Raw genomic sequence first — 25026 nt, 5'->3', positions numbered from 1 at the left:
CTATAGAGGCCCACAATTGGTCCAGAAAGCGTAAAATCAGCAATCAAGGGGGGCTTGGTTCATTAGTGCTGGGATCAGAGCAGGAAGGACATGTGAGAGAGTCACAGTTCTTCAGTGAACAGGGCAAGATCTAACAATTTCAACTCCGTGTCGATTATCCTCGCATCTCCATTTTAAGAGTGATCTTATTTTTCTGAAAGCGATTTTTGGAGAACAAGGAAGCCCTAGATCTGACTCTAAACAGCCGATGCCGTCTATTTGACTGGTAATATTACGGGACTCCGAGGAAGCATCATTGCCGGGAGAATTTAAGCAACTCCTATTTTTTGGTAGCAGAGAACGTTTCTTGAACACCCTCCTTTTCGTCCTTGGCACCGCAGTCGACTTCACTTCAAGAAGACCAAGCATTTATTCGCCCGGATACATACTTCTTTTTGGGGAAAACATTACAGAGCATATTAATTTCACATCGTTTTTTGGATGCACCGATGAGAGATCCAGTTTTCACAGGGACTGGCATGGCTTATCACCCCTTCCACGCTCATCGGGCGGCCGACTTCCCCATGTCAGCCTTCCTAGCCGCCGCTCAGCCGTCTTTCTTCCCGACACTGACGCTCCCACCCGGCGCTCTCACCAAGCCATTAGCGGACCATGCTCTTAGCGGAGCTGCGGAAGCTGGGCTGCACGCGGCTTTAGGGCATCACCACCAGGCGGCTCATCTCCGTACACTCAAGAGCTTGGAGCCGGAGGAAGAGGTGGAAGACGACCCAAAAGTCACCCTGGAAGCCAAGGATCTGTGGGACCAATTTCACAAAATAGGAACCGAAATGGTCATTACGAAATCTGGAAGGTAAGGGTATGCATTTATTCGCCTATTTCCTTGTAAAATACGGTCATTAGACACACGGAGTAGTCCGTAGACTACTTAACAGGCAACGAACCCTATATATTTGATTTAGCAAAACGGTAATATGAGCGTGAATCAAACTAAAAACTGCAGATAAGAACACTAATATTTACCAGGGAGGCCTCGCTACGTAGTGTTGCCTCATCTGAGATTTCGTATTGTAGTTCATATAAAAATAGACTATTTCAAAGACTGGTTATGCAGAATTATAATTATAACAACATGTAGGCTGATGTGATATCAAACGATAGCAACACAATTATTGCGTTCTGATTTATATTTTTATTTTTATATTTTGGCACAACGCAATTTACCGTAAGTTTGACAAGGAGAATGGAAATCGTTCCACTTACGATATGTCCGCTTTTAAACATTATTTGGGTCAGGAATCCCCATAAAATCTACGAGCAAGCCCGTTGTAACTCAGCATTTTACATTGCTGAAAAATATGCACTTGAAATGTTCTTGGTCCTTGGTCTTGAATTAACAGGCTGTGAATATTATTGAGGGGAAATGTCCAGTAATGTAACCCACAAATGTGGATCAAACCATCTAGCCTACTGTACTCTGACAGTTATTTTGTAAATGTCACTTAAAAATAGCCTAACATTGCGATTTAGGCGACAGATCAATACCATAAATATAGCTATAGAAAATGGTATTTACGTGTTTTAATAGGCTTGGTATATAATGCAAACATTCAGTCTAAACGTACGGCTTAGCCGGAGTGTACTCAAAAATGAATTATTTCACTGTTTTTTAAATCTTGAACACAAAGCAAATATACGGTGCAAATCTGAAATCATTTATACTAGACGACAAAAGGGTATTTTAGCTATGCGTATTTATTTTATTTCAAATTAGATGTGCATTTAAGGCGCACAGTGAAGAACGACAATAAACATAAATGCCCGCGTGCGGTGGTGAGTGTGCGGCTCTGACTTCAAATTGGCGGCATTAAATAAAATTCATATTGTTAATTCCCTCTCTTGTTTGTTTTTTCAGGCGAATGTTCCCTCCCTTTAAAGTTCGAGTAAATGGTCTTGATAAAAAGGCCAAGTATATCTTATTGATGGATATAGTCGCCGCCGACGACTGCCGGTACAAGTTCCATAATTCTCGTTGGATGGTAGCCGGGAAAGCTGACCCAGAGATGCCTAAGCGAATGTACATCCACCCGGACAGCCCGGCCACAGGAGAACAGTGGATGGCGAAGCCTGTTGCTTTTCATAAACTCAAATTGACGAACAATATCTCCGACAAGCATGGATTTGTAAGTATTTTTTGTTAGTCAAAAATAAGATTTCCAAATAATAAATGTAAAAAAACAATGTCGATACATTTTAGAATGCAGGCTTTGGCGATCTTTTTAGCAGCAGTTATCAGTGTATTACAACAAAAGATAAAATATAATTTATGCAATTAGTCAATAAAATGTTTTGATACAGGGTGCCGACTAATTAAATGGATTTGTTGAGACAATGGAAACAAACATAGAATATAATAGTCATCTACCAATGGTGGGGGGTATTACCATCTATGTGTTAATGAAATTAAATACAGGTCTGGGAGTGTTTTTGCCTACATCTTGATTTTGGTAGAGCCATGGCCTTTTTCAAATGATCATTTTGTTAGCCAAATAAATAGCCTATATTTTTCTGTTAACGTGTGCTCTGCAAACAACACAATCAGCACTCTCCAAAATAACGTAAAAAAAAAAAAAAAACAGAATCAAGGGAAATAAGTACATGCACGCTTTGCTGGTTTTATATTATCTTTCGTTGCTGCACAAACTATAGGGTTATGCAAGCGACAACTTAATGCTTTTTTCAAATAGGCTTAAGGGTCCTTACAATTGTATAGTCACAGAGGCCTGAATGCATAGTTCCAGTATTGGCTGGTTTGCAATAAAGAGCTTTAAGCTTCACGGAGTGGTTTCGTGTGAAACACGTAGACCGAGTTTGGGATTAGGTAAAGTGGAAGGAATCAGGTCAAGGAGATGGGGCAGACTCTGAGTCTCGCTGTAATGAGTGGGCGAGCCTCTCATTGCGACCTTTGACGTCTGGTTAGATCTCCTCTCTCCAACGGGATGACTTAGGCAGCCGGGAGAAATGTGTGGACAACCCTAGAGTGTTTTCACTGTCTTTACAAGTGCAATTTATAATGAGAAGAAGGAAAGAGAAACGGTTTAGGCCCCGTCGTTAAAACTGAAAGCAGAAAAGGCTACACGTTGCTGGACTATCTCCAGCATTAAACAGAAAAACAAACCAGGGGCGGCATACCAATTGAGTACCAACGTACAATTGCACCACCACCATACAATCCAATCTAAACCAATCTTTCAGAACAGGAACGTGCTTTATAGCGTTCATGAATCACCGCCTTTGTACAACGTAATGACTCGCAACAAGTTTTTTTCCACATATGCGATGTTTCATATTGATCACAAACAGAACGCTTGCAAGAAACATTTTCATGTTATAAAATATTACTTAGCTTTCATTTCAACGCCACTAACACGAGAAATTAAGCTAATTTATATTTTCCCATTAAAATTAATATTTTCATTGACCCCAGTCTGGCAAAGGCACTGAATCGAATCATAATGTAAATATTTAAGTTACTGTAGTAGTAGTAGTAGTAGTAGTAATAATAATAATAATAATAATAATAATAATAATAATAATAATCTTGTGACATGCAAGTGAACAATTACTATGTAGCCTAAGGGATAAAGTGGCATACCTAAGTGTATTGACATATTAGAAAATTAAAATTGAGCCTGACGAGATTTGTCGTTTGCTTGCAGACTATTTTGAATTCGATGCACAAATATCAACCCAGATTTCACATCGTGAGGGCCAACGACATTCTGAAGCTCCCCTACAGCACTTTCAGGACTTACGTGTTCCCGGAGACGGACTTCATTGCCGTCACTGCCTATCAAAACGATAAGGTAAGTTGCTAATGCTTGTGAAGGCCTACGTCTTTGACACCGCAGCACAGCGAGGCTTCTCTATTTGCTATCGCATCATCATTTCTTGTTTTAAAATGATATACTTTTGAAAGTACATCTCCCTTTGATTTCAAATGAAATTATCTGGGGTGAACATTCGGTAAGGCTGACTTGAAAGAGCACCTCACTCTCAGAAGTATTCCTGGTAATGCAGAGTGAGATAGACTTGTGACCTTTTAATACATGTATTTTTCTTCTGGTTATGGTCGCTGGTGCACAGTAGGTCGTTTATCTATCTGGCAACTGTTGTCGTAAAACATCCGCATTATTAGTTATCAAAAAGCAAATAAACGCAATTAAAGGGAATTTCTAATAACAATACAAAGGATTTTTTTACGTCTAGCTGTGGCACGTCTAGTGCTATAGTTAGTTCGCGTTATTATTTTTCCTTACCGAAAAGGGAGGCCCATATTTGAAGAGAAATATTAATTGAGCAAACATTCATGTTGAAGGAGTTCATATAATATGGTACGAACGCTAATTTCGCAATGCCAATTGCAAGGCAAGGAAAATGTTATGAAAGGTCATATCTCTGTCCAATTTGTCTTGTCACCCAACGTACCCTGCTAGCAGTGAAATTAAGTAGGATATTTTTGGTTAGAGGAACGTGCCAGCAATTCCTATATTCTCGGGGTCTATTTATTTTTTGTTCCCCTCTAATTCTCCCTCGCGCACCCTTCCCTTGCCCGCTGATGCTAATTGACGTCCATGTCCGAAGGGGCCTGGCGGGCCTGTTGGTATCGTAAAGTTTATGGCAAAGAGTCACAATCGATTAGAAGGCACTTAGGCACACCAGCCATGTCCGCAAGCAACTACCCCGAAGCACCACAATCTAAGCGTAACAATTCGGTTACGCATAGCACGAGCACGACGTTAGGCCTACGCCACTGATTCACAGACGCGGTATTTCAAAACACCGAGGGTAGACCTGAAAGAGACAAAGCAACTTTAACATAACGCATAACGCTTTGTGCATGTTATCTATAATTAGACCGATATTATGACCACTGTAGGTAGGTCGTTTTGCCTGTAAAGTGATAAGGCTATAGATCGTAATAGTCATTTGGCTGCAGGTTATACCACAGTCACTGCCATTAGGCCATCAAAATATTAAACTTGCGTGAACAAAAATTCCAGGCACGTAATTAATAATTGATTATTCAGTATCGCCAGCACAATACTTCAGGCTCGTATCTCCATCCCTCCCTTCATGTATTAGAAAGGAATAACGATATATCTAACACAGCCATGTTTAGTCGCCGAATATCCTCACGGGGGCAGTGAAAAATAACTTCCTATCATTAAGAGTCCATTAATAATGTAGGCTATTACCGTGGCCTAATTTAAAATAAATCAATCGGGTGTTAAACAAGTTATTTTCTATGCTATAGAATGATTTTCTAAATACCACAATGATCTTTTGTAGTCATTATTTCTTGTAACGTGTATTTTTATAAACGTGCATTTAATTGATATTTACTTGGTTATCTAAAAACCTTAACTCTAATTTCTCACACATAATACTACTACGACTACTACTAATAATAATAATTCAGAGCGATGGAAATAGTCTCATAAGTGATGCCATGTGATCAGATAATAAGATTAATGCAATATTTTTGACAAGGGTTGCTACATGTTGCGCAACGACTAAAGCCATTTCTGTGCCTCTCTTTAGATCACACAGCTGAAAATTGATAACAATCCTTTTGCGAAAGGGTTCAGAGACACGGGAAATGGACGAAGAGAAAAGAGGTATTGTTATGGTTAAACAACTGATACAGTTAACAAGTAATACGAGCGTATGATCTGTGAAGGCTATATGTAAATGTGTAAGTCCGTCATTGTAGAACTATTGCAACAATGGCTTAAACTGCATATATGATAGGCTATTTTATTAAATGTAAGCAATTTAATTTACGTACCATGTGATGCCTAAAATCCCTTCTTTGAAATACAGATGCAATAAATTAATTTCAGTTCTCCCTTCAGGAAGCAGTTAACCCTACCGTCGCTGCGCATGTATGAGGATCAATGCAAAGTGGATCGAGACGGCGGGGACTCCGACGCCTCTTCCTGTGAACCCACGATCGGCAGGGATTCTGTGCATTCGCCGCTCGGACCCGTAACCAGCCCATTGAGGCTCAACAGAACCAGCAGAGGTATATGGCAATTCACGATCTCACCATTTATCTATTACGTTGCATGCCATTGGTGGACTCTCTTATCGCCAGAGGCTCGACCATTCCAGCGTTAGGCTTCGCTACATATTTTAGTTTACATTATATTAACTGAGGTTTTCAAGCGTACTCATACTCAGCTAGCCGATGTGAACAATGCCTCGAGTAAATCACACGCCGATGCCTTGTTGTTTTTATCACATTTTCCCTATTTTAAACAAAGTTTTAAATTAAGTAAGCAGGCTATTCTTTTGCCACATTTAGATATATTACCATTAAGCAAGAAATAAACGGAAATTTATTTTATTGTCATTTTCATATTCACTGGCTTATTTATTGTCACGGACGAAACCTTGCACTGATATTGAGTCAGGCTGTAGGCTTTTGGTGTTAGTTCGTTAGACCGCCTGGACACCGACCTGGTCAGTCATCTGAACAATGGTTAGAGAGTAGACAAGCGTCCCTGAACGTGGAAATAGGAGGCAAGATGGGGAATAAATCCGCGCGCCCTGCATTAGAGCTTTGCGCGTGATCTCACAGGTCAAAGCATACATAATATATAATCCGAGCACGATATGATGGGAGGAAATTACTGCTGTTTGGTTCAATGCGCCTTCTAGCCTGCCGGCCTCCTCGGTATGGAGCCGCGGTTCAGTGCCACCACCTGCCTTTGGTCTCCAGCACACATGTAGCGTGCAGGAGCATCTGACGGCCTGAGCTCAATCGGAGTCCATCTAATTCCCCCTGCCCTTAAATACACTAAAACAAGCAACATGCTTTGCTTTAAAAAGTCACGGTCCTTAAATGATTGTAACCTTTTCAAATAACTCAAAAACTTAAATTATTCAGTCAATGAGCCGATTTAGTGACATTCGGAGGCAGACGTGACTAAAAAAACCTCCTGCTTACGACGAATCATTAGGCTATTCGTACTTGTAGACCTATGGGCATTTTACGCTAATGTGGCTGGTGTGATTTTGATTGTTTTAACAATTAATTTAAGCTTATCGTTTCATTTCATGCTAGATATATGTCTGTGAAGTTAGAATGCGTTGACACAGTGTGTGCACCTATGGAATGTTACATGCATTAATCAGCACGTAATTCGCAATTGTATCGATCGACAGACGAGAAAACCTGCAACGACAGCGACCAGGAACTTGATCCGCAGGAGGAGCGCTCCGTCGGAGCGAGCAGCCCCGGCCCCGAGACACCCTCTCCCTTCAGCCTCAGATGCGAGGACAGAGTGAAGGACAAGCCTAGCCCCGATAAGAAGGGCGACTATCCGAATTCAAAGAAAGATAACGACTCTATATTCAGCATCAGAAATCTCGAAAAGGACAAGTCGGAAAATAGGCACAGGAAAGAGACCGAGTCTTCCAAGGCAGACACAGACTGCGGAGGCCTGAGCGCGAGCAAGGAAGGGTTCTCTCCGCTGATGGTGCAGACCGAGAGTCCCTCTCACTTCAGCACGGGACACCTGCAGAGTTTAGCCCTATCTGGTCTGCACAGTCAGCAGTTTTTTAACCCTTTGAACGCCGGGCAGCCTCTGTTTATCCACCCGGGACAGTTCGCGATGGCCCCCGGAGCGTTCTCCACTATGGGCATGGGACATCTGTTGGCCTCCGTTTCCGGAGCCAGTGGACTGGAGAACGGAAGTCTGTCTGCCCAAAGTGCGGGCACCCCGAACCCTTTCCCGTTTCACCTGTCCCAGCATATGCTCGCCTCTCAGGTAAGCGCGTTAATCCCCTCTGTGCATTTCACGAATGTGGCTATTCATTTTAAGTCAATATATATATATATATATACCAACAACCCTATAGGCCCTGCTAGGTATAAAAAAAATCACAACATAATCTCACAATATTTGTAATGATCCCTTTTTAGGTTAGTGCAAGTGTACTGTTTTGTTTGAGAGATGACTAATAGGAAACCGTCACTTAATATTAACCTCTATATTTTGAGCGTTTTCAGCATTGTGGTGGCAAATCTCCATCTCTTTAAAAACGTGAACTTCTGAGTTTGTGGAAATATGCAAATAAGTTTGAAATTAATATAAAAGTGACACATGTATTATGAATATTTACAGTATTTTTAGGATATGATGAATAGCCTATAGAGTTTATGTGAATGTTTTTATACCGGTATTTTACAATGCAAGGTCAGAAACCTAATTATAATTCAGGCGCATTCTCCCCATATATATTCACCTAGTACAGCCTGTATATCACAAAGAATTTGTTCTGCTAAAACTGTCTAAAACAGTAATGGTAATGCCGAAACTGCGAATGAACAAAGTATGGCTTCACTGAATTACATGCCTAGCAAATAATTAGATAATGTGTTTGGCAACCTATGCAATTCTTAAACTAAAACTAGAACGAGTACTAGATGAATACTAGAACTAATCTCGCACATATATTTATATACTCTCAAAAATGTTATTACTGTGTTTTTGCGTTACTGCTTTTGTGTTACCAATATATAATTTACAATGGGAGACCTTTTTACGTTACAGGCACTTAGCAGACGCTCTTATCCAGAGCGACTTACACAGCTAGTGTAAAAAGTAACACAAAATGCCTTGTCCTTAACTAGACATGGAGATGTTTTTTTTTAATGGCACATCATTTTTGGCCTTTAACGCATCCGTTTTTCATTGCAGGGCATTCCAATGCCGACCTTCGGGGGGCTGTTCCCGTATCCATACACCTATATGGCCGCCGCTGCCGCAGCCGCCTCCGCCCTCCCAACCAGCAGCGCTGCGACTTCACTCTCCAGAAATCCCTTCCTCAACAGCTCTCGGCCCAGGCTCCGATTCAACCCTTATCAGATCCCCGTGTCTATTCCTCAAAGCACAAACCTGCTCACTACCGGACTGCCCAGCAGTTTGGCTCCGGGGTCCGAGTCATCGAAATCGGGAAGCAGGGAGACTAGCCCCGTGCCCGAGCCTCACAACCACAAAGCGCGGCCTAGCCAGAGAACCGGTTCACCCAAAACATCTTTGAAAGAGTCCATCAATGAACTCCAGAACATTCAAAGATTGGTCAGTGGGCTCGAAAGCCAGAGGGAGACCTCTCCATCCAATGACTCCCCAAAGTGACCAAGGGCGCCATCAGATTCTATCCATTCACCTGGTTTGAAATATTCTAATCATTTCGTAACTGATTTTGTACAGCACGCTGCAGACTATATGACACGCTAGGGTGAAGACGTGATGGACCTGAAACACAGGCTTTGCCACAGGTGGCTATTCAAGGGTTAAAACCCTCAAAATGGTTACAGATATTTCATTGATATTCAAAAGGACAACGAGAACGTCTCGCGCTTGTAATAACCATTGTGTTCTAGTGGCTAAAACTTGAACCTATACTAAGTGAAGTTGTGAAGATTTAAGGACGGCTGCCATGCTATAACGCCGTGAAAAGTGAATTGGTATTAGAACCCATCTCCATGAAATTTCCAGGAGGTCATAGCGAACGGGAAACTGACACAAATATCAAATGGTATTTAGAAAACCAGAGGAGAAAACATGATTTAATTTCATTTATAAAAATTGGAGTCAATTTGGTCCATGGAGGAAGTATATTTAAGGCGCAGCATAAAGCAAGGTTGTTCATAGATAGTAAAAAAGCTACATCCAAAAATACATTTCAAAAGGGATGGAAACTGAAACGTTCCGTCGTGAGAACTGGTCTCTGAAACAGCTGTGGATGATCGATCGCTTGTAATATGACGGACAATTGTATTTGAATTATTTATGTAATTAAAAGAAAAGTAATTCTGTAAATAAGGTATAAGGATCCAAGAATATGCAAATGGCTATTAATTTATTCAAAGCTGTACATTGGCGTGTACATACTACTTAGATTTTAACACGTTGCATTTATTTTCCTTTTTGTTTTCGATTTTACATGAACGTATATTGTAAATGAAAACCATTTTGCGCTTGTTGGTTTGAAACAGACAGTGTCTCAATATCTGTGATGCTTATTTGTCCTGCCTGTGAAGGAAGCGTGTGCCATCCTTGCATAGCTGTTCATTCGCCGACGACACTCACCACGTTACTAAAGCCCCCAACTGACCACCTAATAATATACAGCTACACACAACGGCAGGAAGCCCTCAGGTTTTTTCACTCTCGCAGAGAAGAGATTTGCTAAGTTCCTCCTCAGTGTGGGCGCAAGATTTAAACGTATCTCATTTATGCTGGTTATTCGGGTAATTTCAAATGTTTTGTTGAATTCTCTCACACTTTCAATAAAAAAACAATGTGTTAAAATGTTGTTTGTATCATTATGCTATAAGCATGTTATTTTATTCATAACGTGTCAAATTTGTTATTGACGGTTAAAGTAGTCTACAGGATTCAAGCGAAATGAAAAATGGTCTCGAACTTCAGTCTCCGTTTTGTTATCTGCCCTCTCGTGTTCATTTACACCTGAGGCAAATCGAAAATGCGACGTGAAATGAAATTTCCAATTATGGAGGATTGGGGTTATGTTCAAAGGAATTTTTTAAGCATTGCTGCTTTGTGTCAAAGTCTGCAGTCTGGCAAAATTTGAGTGAGATTAAGCTAAAACGAAAAACATGGGTCAGAGGCTTAAAAGACCACTACCTTAAAATAGTTCCTGAAATTTGAATGAAACATCTCAAATAATTTTCATTAACGTGTGCTATGCATGCTTTCATACTTTCGCATATTACACGAAAAATATGCAAAAACGTGCTAAATATAATCCTGACACCTGCTTGAATGTTTACTTAAAAGTCACTTTGAGACTATACTACACCAAGTAATGCTTATAGGCTTTAACATTTTGCCAAAATTCAACTTCGTTAAGTCAGTAACTGTAAAATGAATTATTACTTCGATTCCCAGCGCCACTGAAGTCGCCTAAACAAACATACAACATAAATAAATCAAAGGTATTTTCAAGTGTGAGAACAAGAACACTCAAAAAGATGACTCAAGTCTACATTGCGATTTGCAACTGTTTAATCGATGAAAAACAAACAGAAAGCCAACATTCCATTATATGATTTATATCTACTGACATATATTTTATATTTTGAACTGTAGGCTAATACTCAAATATATGGCAATGTTCATGAGGAAGATGCACACACTCCATATAGTTCAACCAAGAATTACCCGAAAGCAGAGGTACTGCGCCCTCTGCCGTCACATTTTCAGGGATATGTGTTGACCCAACTTTCAAGACACAGTGCTTTTGTCGTACCTTCATAGTTTTTACAATCGGTTGTTGTGTTGTTATTATTATTATTTTTTTTAACTCGCAGCAGATAGGGCAAAACAATTAACATAAAACGTTTGCTGGCTTAAGCAACCAACAGATAATTAATTTTGCCGGAAAATATCTACCAAACACAGGCCACTGTCAGATGTAAAATTCATGAGAAGTTCTCATTTTAATACAGGTTAGTTCAGTACAATAATTACATGTATTCTAAAAAGTTTGTAGTTTTCAAAACAGAGAGATTAATCTGTATTTGAACGTAAAATATACAATGGACATATAGGCCTATTTTGTTACTATTAAAACTGAAGAAGCCAGTATGGATAATTCATAAGCTACAGTACAAACTTCTTCTTCTTCTTCTTCTAACCAAAAGTCAGCTGGATAGCAAACAATAAAACGTTGTTGTATAAATAGACCTACTTTTATTTCTTATAAAGAATTTAATTTCCTTGTCGGTAAATTTGTATGAATATACCAGTTCGGATTATTAATTTTGGCTTGCTATGGCTGAGGTAGGCCAATAGCTTTGGCCATAGGCGGACAGTTTCCAGACTGTGCTACTGTCTGCCATTACTTGTAAAATAATTTGGTTTCATTTAAACGACGTATTGTGTAAGTAACTAAAATATCTAATATGAAGAGAAGGCCAAACCGCTTTTCACCCACAGGATGAAACTTAATCGCTCCGCTCTGGCAATACTTTATCACTTCAAAGATACATTGGCTAACCTATAAGCACCCAAACATACAAACAGTGCATAAGCTATATATATATTTTATTATTTTTTTATTTTATTTTATTTTTTATTTTTTGCTGTTGCAAGACCTTGGAAAATTAATACCGAGCTGTTACAGCAAACATCAAACTTTCTGTGGTACCATACATTTTCCATGCTTCAATAGTTCAATTTCAAGTGACGCGTCTTCATAATCAATAACAGCAACAACAACAACAACAACAACAACAAATAATAATAATAATAATAATAATAGTATTGTGTATACTGCTCATTGTGTGCTATACTTGGTTTGAATTCGACACAGTCGCCATCACAATAAGGCATTTCACCAGGAGGCTTTCTTTTAGAATTCTTAGTGATAAACATAAATCTGGGTTTCCAGTCTGCTGCCGTCCGGTAGTAGGCTATCTATCTCCGGTTATATATAGAAAAAGAATAGTAGTTTAAGGTATTTTTAGAAGCGTGGTGTATGGTACGGAAGTCCCTACTCCCCACCTTTCAGTGTTTTTCAACAACTCCATTCTTTTGCCCTTTCTGTGACTGTCTATCAAAACGCGAGAAACGTTTCAAGGCCAACTCTAGCCTATATGGCGATGCATTTAATTCACAGAATACGTTCATGGCGTTTTTATGGTCAGAGAAAGCCGATAAGTTAAACCGAACTCCGCCACATTCACGTGTCGCACTTTCAATTAGACCAAAATTAGCATAGGTAAATATCCTTGGTTACTATATGAGCTTCAATATGGATCTATAACCTACGGCGCTGTTTATTGACGTGACCGGGGTCATCTTAATAAAGCCAATAAAAATGATGATCACCTTAGCCTATAACCGAATCATAACTGTGTCAAGATCATACAGACTAGCCTACAACGAGTTGAACATTCCAATGAGAAACAATGAATAATAATGAGCTCTTTTGAAATATTTAAAAATCAGTTTTTAGATCTGCTGATTTAAAATTGAACAGCTAAGCTGAGCCAATTTTACCCAACTTTCATCTTTGGAAGAGTCATTAAATGTTTTGTTTTGCTTTCGGTGAGGAACCTTGGCGTACTGGACACTAGATGAGAGGTACGGTTTATGTTGTCTACAAATTATTTCTACGTAGCTCAGATTACATGCAGTTATTGCTCACAATCTCTGTTCTTTTCGCTCAACGACCAACGACCCTTTTACAAGAGAGAGAGGGGGGAGAGCGAGAGACAGACAGAGAGAGAGAGAGAGGGACTTTTGCTTGGGACCCGAGAAAAATAGCACTGTCATAGCGAAAGGGTTAAGCGCCGCGGCAGGGAAGTTCCGGAGGATGGGCGCTTGGACGCCTAGCCACTCTGGCCGCAGACAGCCCTTTGTCCAGGGACCGGCGCCTGTCGCCTGCCTGCCGGCCACACAGCCTCCCCACACCCGCTTACAAAGGCTGAGGGAGATCCCGAGAGCTGCAGCTCCTAATTAGAGAGCCCCCTCCTTCTTTCTTTTCTCTTCTTTCTCCTACGATAATCACAAAACTCTCGTTTTATTAAGGGGCCATTGTTACACTCTGTTATCTCCAATTAACAGAGCGAGGGGCTCGACCTCCTGCTCTCCCGGAGAAAAAACTATTTGTCTAAAACAATCAGTCAATGATCGATCAATAGGCTCCAATGGCGGCCTCATAGATACTGACTAATGATTTGTAATTGTACAGGGGTAAAAAGGCCACGTCGATATACCACACTTTTAACGGCGTAACGTTCAAGACTGTGTATATCAAGTAGGCCTACTATACATACGAGCTCTCTCAATAATACAGATTGACAGGCTACTGACGGAGTAGTTATAATACGCTATTTGAATTCTCTTTGCAAGGCAACATAGCCCGTATCACACTGGAATTAATGGTGCACGTAGCGACATATTTAAATGGACAATCAATTATTTGTTTAAAAACCAATACATTTATATCAAATGCTAATGTATTGCACGGAAATACGCACTGTCATCTCCAAAAATTCTGCATTGATATCTGTTAACAGATGGCTGCGGTCGGCTATATGATAAATGGATGAACACATAATGCACAAACCAGACCGGTTGACACTTAAAAATGTAGTTCAATACAAGTACGTTGGAAAAAGAATCTACACAATAATAATAATAATAATAATAATGATAATGATAATAATAATAATAATAATAATAATAATTATTATTATTATTTATTTTTTATTTTTTATTATCATTATTATTATTATGTTTTCTAATGCTTATTAAGAAGTTAAGAATGTTGAAGATCATCGAAATTTGATCCGACGGTAAGTTCACAGCTGCGGATTAAATGAAACTTTCAAATGTGATGCCAATTCACCGATTGAAATACCGACATTGTGGTTTCTAGCTTCATGCAAAATAGCTTAACGCCACCTCCGCTTTTCAGAGGGGAGACTGATATTCGTGATTTATTATGACCACATATCGTTTTGTAGGCAACGGGAAAATATATAACAAAACGCTAAGAAACGAATGCAGCGCTCATCATTCGTCACATTCACGAAACATTTTCCTTCGTGATCATATATAGAATTACTACACCGTACGCTTAGTTCAATACGATTTACATGCATGGATGTCTACCAAATATGGAATGCTGAATGAAGCCACACACCCAGAGAACATGGCGTTTTGAAAGCACTAATTAAAACAAAACCTATTTAATGAATTGTACATTTGACAAATCTACCCTGTTCATGTCCAGTTGGCAAACACTTACCTTTTGCTTTCAGACGGTAGTTTGATCTTTATGTTCTTCATAACAAAGCACACACTGACAGAACAAAAAAAAATCACACACACACACACCTAATATTACCTGTCTGGATTACATTATGTACAAATGTAATTAATGCTGATCATAGTATAAAATGCACTTTAATGTTAGTTCTGAATATTTTTAAAGACTCAATTTCATGTACAAACAATCAAAATATTGTTACAGTAGTTCAATCCATGTAGATATAAAACATTCAAAGAATGAAGTAGCAGACAAGTAAAATTTCATTGTTTGGTATTTTAATAAAAACCTGTGTAAGGCCATCTTGTAGAAATGTAAAGAAACCACTGTATAATGTTTATGTCAATCATTTCTGCTATTCAAAACATAAAAATGAAGAATCTTAATCTAAGATTTTCATTAGATCTATTGATGATAAAAAAAACTTTCAAAATATAGAAAATGTTCTGCATTGATACGATTTACAGATAATCAAAATAATGTCACAGGCATTCAATCTAATCACCATTTGAAATATTTTATTTGTTTATATGTTTGGATCATAAGAAGTGACCAATTAACAAATTAATACAAAAAATTGATTTCTCGCACAGACTTTATTGAAATATCTGAGGAGAACCAACAAATCTTTACCTAATTTTTTTTACTGCCACACAATTCAAGGCATTGCTTGTGTACATCTGAATCAGTTTATCAGTTTAAATATTTATATTTGTGAAAAAGGATTATAAAAGTTCTTTTATCCAGATTTTTAAAAATGCAATGTGATGGAGGCAGCAACCAAACCCAAATAATACGAACATGTAACATATGAAACCTGTAGCATTGAACTTGGGAAGCCTGTTCTGATACTATTCCATGCTCTCTATAGGGATCAGTAGTGTTGACTATGGTGGCTGGATATATTTCCTCTATAAATGTAAACAAATTGTTATATTTCCATAAGAGTGCTGACAGTTGTGGGGGAGGGGGGTGGGCTGTTGTCAAAATCTCCCAACATGTGAGATCTAAATGGGGGATTTGAAATAGGAGAGCTACTGCCCCCTGCTGGAAACAGGGATTCATTGGTAACCTTGGATACACAGCAGCCTTGTAGCAGACCAGTGTGGTGGTAATTAATCTAATGTAGGTCCTATCTAAAGGTAGCTGCAAGGAAACATAAGTGCCCAATTCTGTGTCCTCCCATGGGCAGCATGCAGCTTTGGACCAGACCAAATACCAAACGAAAATGAAACCTGCAATGATGAAAATGTAACCATGGTTTCCAGCTCAATACCAAATTAATCCCCATGGCAACACACCTAAATTCACAACCACTTGGGGGCTTGATTGAAAATATATTGCACCTGTGTATGCTGCTTCCATTTGTATCCACATGTTGCCAACATTTGTTGGTGCCTTTCTCCAGTGTGATATAGCCAAACCAAAAAATAAGGGTTTGAGAATATTTTTTCTGCAGATGAAGTGCTTGGATTTTTATTTTTTTATTTTGTATGTTCTTCCACTTGGGGGACTATATTAGCAATTATTTTCAATATTTCTGAGTAGACAAAGAAATGTCACAGCACAGGAGTTTACACAACTTCCCAATATGCAAATTACTTTGCACTTACATGGACTGGCGCACAATAAGCAGGTCTCCATTTCCAATGAACATATTATTATAATCATACAGATGTAAAAAATATTAGTCCTCAGCAAAGCTGGCCCAGGGAATTAACTTGACTGCATTTGATACAGTCATATCAATAGTCTGAAATGGAATTATGATGAGGATATAAGATTGAAATGGTATAGACAATTATGAATATAAATATATTAACTATCATGATTGTGATGATGATTACATTATTATTATTAGCAGTAGTAGTAGTAGTAGGAGTAGGAGTAGTAGTGGTAATAGTAGTACTGACAGTAGTAGTGGCAGTAATAGCTGCAGCAGTAGTAATAACAGTGGCAGCAGTAGTGGTAGTAGCATTAGCATTTCTCTATCGTAATCACAACGAGGATGTCAATGGAATAAAATGTAAACTGGCATGTTCAGGGGCTGAAGTACCGTGACTTATCACTAGGTGGCACAATAACCCCCTTTGGAAAATAAACCAATAAAAACTAAAAACTCATAAAAAGGAGGCAAAGACATTTTTAACACCGCTTTACACTGGGAAAAAGTTTTTGGGGGAAACACAAAGCGTCATTATTAAGACAAAAATTTGTTTCCATTTTATTGTTTTGCTGCTATTTATACAGATATGTACTAACTCCAGATGTGCCACAGTTAAATCTAGTTTTTTATTCATATTTTACTCGCCATGTAAAACAAGCAGTGTATTTATACATTAATCCAATTATATTTTTTCTTATAATGTAACAATGTATTTCAGAATAGAGCCACGTAAATTAAATTATTGTTTATTTGACTTTAAAAGTCAGTCGACTCCTAAACCACTAAAAAATAACTCCAAAAATAAAACAACTCAAAAATGCAAAACAACTCTGTCAACTAAACACTATTGGTATAAACCTTTAAAAATTTGAATGTGTTTGAAGGACAGTTATTTGACCTATTCATACATTAGCAAACAGTTGTAATTTTCTACAACCACAACCGCAGCCTAATGACATTAAAACAATTTTGAAATGACTCCATAATAACAGATAGAAGAAGATAGCAGAAGAAAATCAAAATGACAAAAAAATGGAAATAATAAGAGAGCAACATTTTATTATCCACAGTTCTTTTTTAAAAAAAAGAACTTACATTCAATAAAACTTAAATGACAAGGAAATTTACTTCAGAGGCTTTAAATATAGGCTTTCAAGTCTTGCACAACACATTTACATTGCGCAAATCAGCACCGGGCATGAATTTGGCCCTCTGTGAAATCATTTGCTCCTGGCACCCAGCCATCCCCCTGACAGGGGGGGGATGAACGCTGGAGGTAAACCAAAGCTAGGCGTCTCCGTCTTGATGGACAGCGATCTTCACCCACGAGCTCCCGAGACTAAATTAGCTGGCGCTCATATAAACACGCGATCCCCTCTCACGTCCCCTGCTTGGGCCGTGTGTAAACAGCGAAGGGTGCAATCACGCACGCACACCTCCGCGTGTACGCCATCCACACCGAGGACTCCCCCCGTTGCATCAGGAACACCCCGCACTCCTCCACCCTCGCGCCTGTCGTTCACCAAAGGTGTTCCTGCTATGCGGGCGCAGGACGACTCCTTTTCAAACACGAACCCGAGACCACGCGAAACTCATTAAGACCCAAAAGTCAGTATCGCCCTCGGATGAACGAGGGAAGAAATGCCAGCCTGACTAAAGACAGTAAAGAAACCCACAGTATGTCACACACACCTACCTCTGAACCAGCCGGGTCTTTGGTGCTGTAGATTAGCACAGTGCGACTGCATTCACGCAGTATCCTTTCATCCCCTTTCAAGCATTTCAAAGCTGTTTACAGTTGGGCTGGTGACTCACTTCAACCACCACCAGTTTGTGTCATCCACCTGATTCAGAGCGGCCATTTTGGGAGAGAACGGCAAGCACACAACAGCTCTGAGGGCTGAGAGGAAATAACTTATTTACCCAGTGAAACTGAGGAGTGAACACGGGGGCCAGATTGAAAGTTTGGCCCATTTGTCAATGCCTGGCTTTAACTTTCACACAAGTGCAATCAGTGCAATAGTCATTCGTTTCTCGACTGTAAGTTTCCAAGTCCAGGACTCCACAAACTTGTGATCATAAGGTAACAGCTTCATATTCTAGGTGGGGCACTGCTGGTGTACGCTTAAATGACCAATCAACATCATTTCACAAATTACCTAGCAGTTTAACAGGTTAAATGGATAATATGAATCACATGATATTTACAATTTGTCCTTGAGAGGTAGATTAAAAACAGGATTTAAGACCTTTTGGCATGCATGACGTGTGGGCAAAGTGTACTTTTTGTCTGACCTTTCCCAGAGTAACAGAGGTGTAGCAACATACCAAAAAATAGCAGAGGTGGAAAAATCCAAAAATCCAGGTTCAGGGAAAAAAAAAGTCCTCCCAGGATCAGAAAGAATTTTGACTGAATTTCCAATTCAAATGCAGTTGCTACTGGGTCGCAACATCTAGATTGTATTTACTGACTCGCTATTAGGCTGTATTTTGCGGGATTACATCACTCTGCAACTTTCCTTTTGATGCATAGTCAAACGTGTTTGTGCAAATGTATACCTGGAGCGAACATGCTAAAATTATGGAAAGTTTATGGAAAATTAGGCCAATTAAGTATTCCGTCTAATGTATTAAAGCATTCATTAATTGTGACTCCCCTCTTTGTGTGGGAATTTTTAGAACTCCAGAAAGCAGGAGGTAATTTGGGCTGATATAGCCTATAACTCATAAACAGGGTGTTGTGTGCTGAATAGGGTGGAGATGCACGAATGCATCCTCTGATGCATAACACTATGGAAAGGAGATGTTTTTTAAGGGTGTCTCTTAGCGCCAAATCGCGAATGAGGGCGTTGGATTTATTTGTTTGCTTAAATAGAACCAGCCTTGGTAAATCAGTCGTTAATGTGTCGGTATCTGCAGCCAAAACAGAGATGCGATATACTGAATATTTTGCGCTGCAACTATTTCCTAAGTCTGGCCTGGTAAATATTTTTTCCAATCACCTGGATTTGCTATTTAGTGCAATTCTTCAACCAGGAGGAAGAAATAATTAGTGAAAGCAGCTGACTAACATCATGGGTGGAAGAAACACAAGACAGGAAATTGACTTTCTGACCACTGGAATTTCCACCACCGAAAAATAGTTTCAAACATGAAATCACCGACAACAGTGTGTATAGTAATTATTGCAATACACATCTTACTATTTGAGCACAGGCCTTTACCTCAGGGGAATGTTTTTATTTAACAGTAGATAATGCGAGTGAATGGTGTGTGTGTGTGTGTGATTAGATTGGCGGCCTGTCCAGGGTGTGTTCCTGCCTCTTGCCCAATGCACGCTGGGATAGGCTCCAGCACCCTGCTCAGGATAAGCGGGTATAGATAATGGATGGATGGATGGATGGATGGATGGATAGATAATGGGCCCAGGGAGCTGGTGGGCCTAGTCACACATAGACTATAGGCACGTGGCGGCATAGCTCAGGAGGTAAGCGCGGTTGTCTGGCAGTCGGAAGGTTGTCGGTTTGATCCCCGCCCTGGGCGTGTCGAAGTGTCCCTGAGCAAGACACCTAACCCCCAACTGCTCTGGTGAACGAGAGGCATCAATTGTAAAGCGCATTTGGATAAAAGCGCTATATAAATACAGTCCGTTTACAATAGGCTATGGTACATACTCAGACATACAGTCTGTACTGTTCAATCTCTACATTCATTTTCCCTTGTTTTCAGAGACTCGAAATCTCACGGTTTTGTGTAAATATATATTTTTAAATGACATATAAACAACTCAAAGTTAAGGACAAAGTGAATTATGGTTAGATTCATTTAACATTGCAAAATAACCCTGTCATAAATTAACTGATTTTTCTTTGGATTGCAACGCAGGCTGTTATTAATGGTAAGTCTTTAGCTGCTTTAACAGGTATGTAATGCGACTTCATACATGATGAACATTCATTTCAATTACTATATTGGCTTCCACTTGCATTTCTTTCACCTCTTCTAGTAACTTTGCTATTGTATGTATTTACCCTTGCCTGTAAGTCACTATTAATGAGGGCACTTCTCAAATGAACCTGCATGAAGTGAAGAGATGACGTTACTAACCCTAACAGGACACTTCCTTTTCACATATATAAAACTACGAAAATGATTTGGAAAATTAGACTCTACAGACACAATTCCTTTTAAAAATATTGTCTGGCTGAATAGGAAGGAAAGAACAACAGTCCAGCATGGGGATGTATCAGCGGCAGGAAGTGCTTTGACCTGACACTGCTAACTTTCACAATCACTTCTATGTCTCTTCTCTTTTCAGACTGTGACCACTTTGGACTGCACCGGTGCAGGAGAGCTGAGAACCTCATTAAAGCCACTTACGATCATATTTATATACATTCCTTTTATAATTTTAAAATTGACACGCGTTGTATGAGACTTCCAACAACAAAAAAAGAGAAAAGATAATATTTTGACTGCAAATAGCCTTCCTTGCTTTGAAATAACACCTAGGTTTAACCTTCAAGGAGATTGGAGCCTTACAATGATTCTGTCCCTTCTACCCCGTATAAGGAGTGTTAGGGTGAGGGGCTTGTTAAACAACCAATGACCGTATTTTTTATCAGTCTTCCTCATAAATAGCAGATTATAACTTAATGATTACATTTTCTATAATTAATAATGAACAAATAAACGTATACACAGACTAAATAATCACAGAAATACATGAATAATCCTAAACCTAACCAAAAACTGTTGTAAGTCATAGGCTTCTGTTTTGTCATGTCCACACATGTATACACATATCTGCATTTCTGCCTTATGAAGGCACAGAAGCTTCCACATTACTTTAAATCTGTGAATACTTCAATGAATTAAAGGGTCTCACCAGCCAATAGTGCAGTCTGGGTTTTCAAAGGACTCCTCCAGGTGCTATGGAACCTGTAGATAATATCATCCATTTTGCACCAATGACATGCTTCTAAGCATCAAACTAATGTTTATGTAACATTTTTAAACTAGCTTGACCTTGCTTAGTGTCACATCACAAGAGAGCACTAGTTTGCCATTGGGGGAAATATTTACCAAGAACGTGGAACAGCAAGGGATATGTTACTGGTTTGTGTGGGGAGTAACAGTTGCATTTTTAAAAAACTAAATTTAAATTAATTAAATGAAAACACAAAATGTTCATTTAATTTTTATGAAAGGCCAAAAGGACAATTAACACAGAAGATAACTGACAGTGTGCAAGAGCAGTTGAAACACGCACTGGTCACACTCCGACCATGGAGCAAAGCGTTTGCATATGGAGAGTAGCACTTTAGCATCACTTCCCCAAATTGCCAAGCAAGCCACACGAACAATGGGGCACATGTCATTCCTGCCAGAGATAAAACATTGATCAGGTGGTATTCAAGTAGCTGGGAAGGCTGGCATTAATCCCAGTGATGAACTTGAACTTGGACATTATATATATATATATATAATGCAACATCAATAATATATATTATATAATGTAACAATATTTGGAGTTTGCTAATTTAGTCTGAAATTACTAGCATAGCACTATGAAATTTTATTCCAAACAGCTTTGACATGTCAGTAGTCATTAGCCGCTTCAATTACATTCATAACTTTATCGAGTCGGATGCTATTAAAACCAAAGTCCATGCAGCCCGATGATAACAGATGATAACAGCTGTTGCATTTATACATTTATACATGTATTTATCGAGCATCCAATTCCCTCTAGAATACACTCCAAAAATCATACTAACTTTTCAAGGACAGATAACTTTTAGAAATTATTATTGATTTATTGCAAATAAAAATACACACTTATACTCGAAAATTACTTCCGGAACAGATTTTTACTTGGCTCGCTCAAAAACAGTTTTTTTGGGAATATTTCCCGCAAAGTTTATCACATTGCTCCGCTCCTTGCCTGGGAGGTGGTAGAGAATTGAATTGCACGTGCACAAACCTGAAATAGCCACGGTAGCCGCATTGTACATTAAGTTATTGCCTGTGATACATTTATCAAGCGTTACATATGGTGACTCTCCCCTCTGTATAAAGATATATTAAGACATTGTTCTCTTTGCGTTTCGCGTAATGATCTAGTCACTATGTACAGACACAGAGTGGATGGCAGTCCTTTATGATCAGGTTGAAATTACACATTGAATAACTTGCTTGTAATTAGAATTATCGTAAATAAATTAGAGGTTATGGTCCAATTTATCGTGAGAAATAACGCAAGGAAGAAAGTAATATTGAAGATTTTACAACTTATTTCCTTTAAATTTACATTTTAAAAATAAGAATGTGTTTGCTTAATTAATTTTTGACCTATAGTAACGCGGACCTTTTAATTCCCTGTCCTTACTATTTCCAATGTAGTCCTATTAAATTTGTCATTTAGATTTTCATAATTTAAACATGTCGTTCTTAGTATTTACTATGCATGGAAGTAAATGTAATTCAACCAAAAACATAACATATATTATCCTTATTAAAACGTTATTCAAAGTTTTCGGACACAAATAGCTATAGGCCTAAAACATTATTTATGAAGCCTGTTGATGTCCCAACCTCAATTGACAACAATTATGATTCTCCATTAATTGTTGTTGAGTCAACAAATATGTTCGTCAATAAAACAAACTTTGGTATTGGTAATAATTGTTCGTATTGCAATTATGCTAACATTAGGCCATTCTTATAGAAAAAGTACTATAAAATGTTATCTGCGAACCAGCGCTGTAGGCAACTCGTTTTCTAAATGTGATATTCAGTTAGAAAATTTCACAGCACACACTTTTCCTTTCAAAAAAAATATTTAGAGACTGTAATAATAATAATAATAACATTTTTACTATTTGTTCGGGAAAATGCACTGCGCCGTGTTTCTCATCCAAGTAGGGTACTCTGCAAGACAACACCCGCCCAAATAACATCTTAAAAACAGTTCCGTTTATTCTGCCCCTTACCGCTGAACCACGTGACGCTGGGTGTGAGGGTTTAAATTCACTTTCAGAAACCCCGCTCAATTCAACCCCTATAAAAAAATTCAACCATTTAATAGCAGCAACTTACATACCACTGAGAGGTACTATCTCCTGTTGGAGGACCCCCAAAACAGACATGTTGCTATATTTAGGGGAATAGAGTGCACGCGTTAGGATACCTATTGCACCGAGACTAGACTTCAACATAGGAGGTAAGGGTCAGATATTTCAATCACGTGTAATAATGTGGTGTATTACCTTTATATTTGTGATATGTTTGTCTTTACTTTGTAAGGTAATGCGTAATTATACACTAAACAAAAAAGTACGATATCTCAAACCAGGTTATGATAACTGCATTTATTTCAGCGATTACGTTTTGGCTGCTGGTGCGCATTGACTTAAAACGGCGCATTGTTTAACCCTAGGATGACCTTTTAATTGTGCACATTATGATAAGATCGACTCAGAACACTGGACCATAGCCTATTTATACTTTTAGTTTGGTTTTACTATTGGATCTAGAAAAGTTTTATTTTGCTTGGACTTGCAAAGGCTACACTTTGGACTACATCGTATGAAGAATTTAGTAATAAAAGTCTGTACACTTCTTGTCAGGACAGCGGCTAGGCTATTTGGCTTTGGGCCGGAATCGAAATATTTACCCTAATTTTTATCATGTGTCTATGCTGTACTTCACATCATCGTGTCATGTAGATTTTTTTACCTGGTGACTTTCCTGATGATTTTATATAGATTTATATTGAAATATAAAAAGTTACTACCTACACTAAGAACGATATAGGCCTTTGAATTCCCCATACTGTATGCTAACCACTAGACTATGAGTAGCCTAAAACAAAGAGCAGACTATATCTGTATGCAACACAAGTTCCACAAGTCTACAGGTTGAGTAACGAAAATCGTTTACCTTAGGAACTCGAAATTTGTGCTAAAAATTTTGGACACTGGTGTTATGCCACCAAAATGGCTTTGTAAATCCAATTTTACACATACTTTAATAATATCAGTGGTAAGGGATGAAATACGAAAAAAACGAAATGTTTAGAAGAAAATAGATTTCACAAATAGAAATACCAATTCGTGACAAATTTCGTCGGTCTACCACACAAATTAGCCTACAGCATTGTATCATAAATGCATAGCAGGATTCGTATCCAAAGACGTTCGCAGAGCAATATGGTGTGGAAAAATATATTGAAATACGATACTTAAGTGATAAAACGTAGGCCTCCTTTTGAAAACAAAACGCAAGGGCGAGAAACAGGTAATGTGAAAACTAACATGAGAACTAAGCCAATGACGCTAGGCTAGATAAAAATCTGTTTGCCATCTGCACTCCCTCATTACAGAGCATTGTTTTCCTATAATGGTCATAAACATTGTTGGGGTCTTCTGTGCGAAAACTCCTACACATTTTTAAATGAAATATGGTTGTGGTTTCGGGTC

At 38.7% G+C, this 25026-nt stretch overlaps 1 protein-coding gene across 2 annotated transcripts; it reads left to right on the top strand.

The window, feature by feature from the left end:
* The first annotated feature begins 34 nt into the window (after positions 1-34).
* On the top strand, positions 35-10385 carry tbx2b (T-box transcription factor 2b). Of its 2 annotated transcripts, none has more exons than XM_035434880.1 (7): positions 35-850; positions 1913-2180; positions 3717-3863; positions 5602-5678; positions 5916-6085; positions 7231-7835; positions 8769-10385. In XM_035434880.1, exons 1-7 carry the CDS (start codon positions 489-491, stop codon positions 9204-9206), a joined length of 2067 nt encoding a protein of 688 aa, XP_035290771.1. In that variant the 5' UTR covers positions 35-488; the 3' UTR covers positions 9207-10385. The 2 variants fall into 2 exon arrangements, with proteins under 2 accessions (XP_035290771.1, XP_035290770.1); XM_035434879.1 differs by having other exon boundaries at positions 5904-6085.
* Positions 10386-25026: the final 14641 nt, after the last annotated feature.

Source organism: Anguilla anguilla, chromosome 9 (genome assembly GCF_013347855.1).
Source record: "Anguilla anguilla isolate fAngAng1 chromosome 9, fAngAng1.pri, whole genome shotgun sequence".
NCBI classification, from domain to species: domain Eukaryota; kingdom Metazoa; phylum Chordata; class Actinopteri; order Anguilliformes; family Anguillidae; genus Anguilla; species Anguilla anguilla.
The sequence above is the reverse complement of the archived record's forward strand: the minus strand, read 5'-3'. Positions and strand labels throughout refer to the sequence as shown.

Coding starts and splice junctions, on each gene's coding strand:
- tbx2b (XM_035434879.1), top strand. CDS start 489: ATGAGAGATCCAGTTTTCACAGGGACTGGCATGGCTTATCACCCCTTC. Junction 851..1,912: donor GTCATTACGAAATCTGGAAG/GTAAGGGTATGC, acceptor TTGTTTTTTCAG/GCGAATGTTCCCTCCCTTTA. Junction 3,864..5,601: donor CTGCCTATCAAAACGATAAG/GTAAGTTGCTAA, acceptor GCCTCTCTTTAG/ATCACACAGCTGAAAATTGA.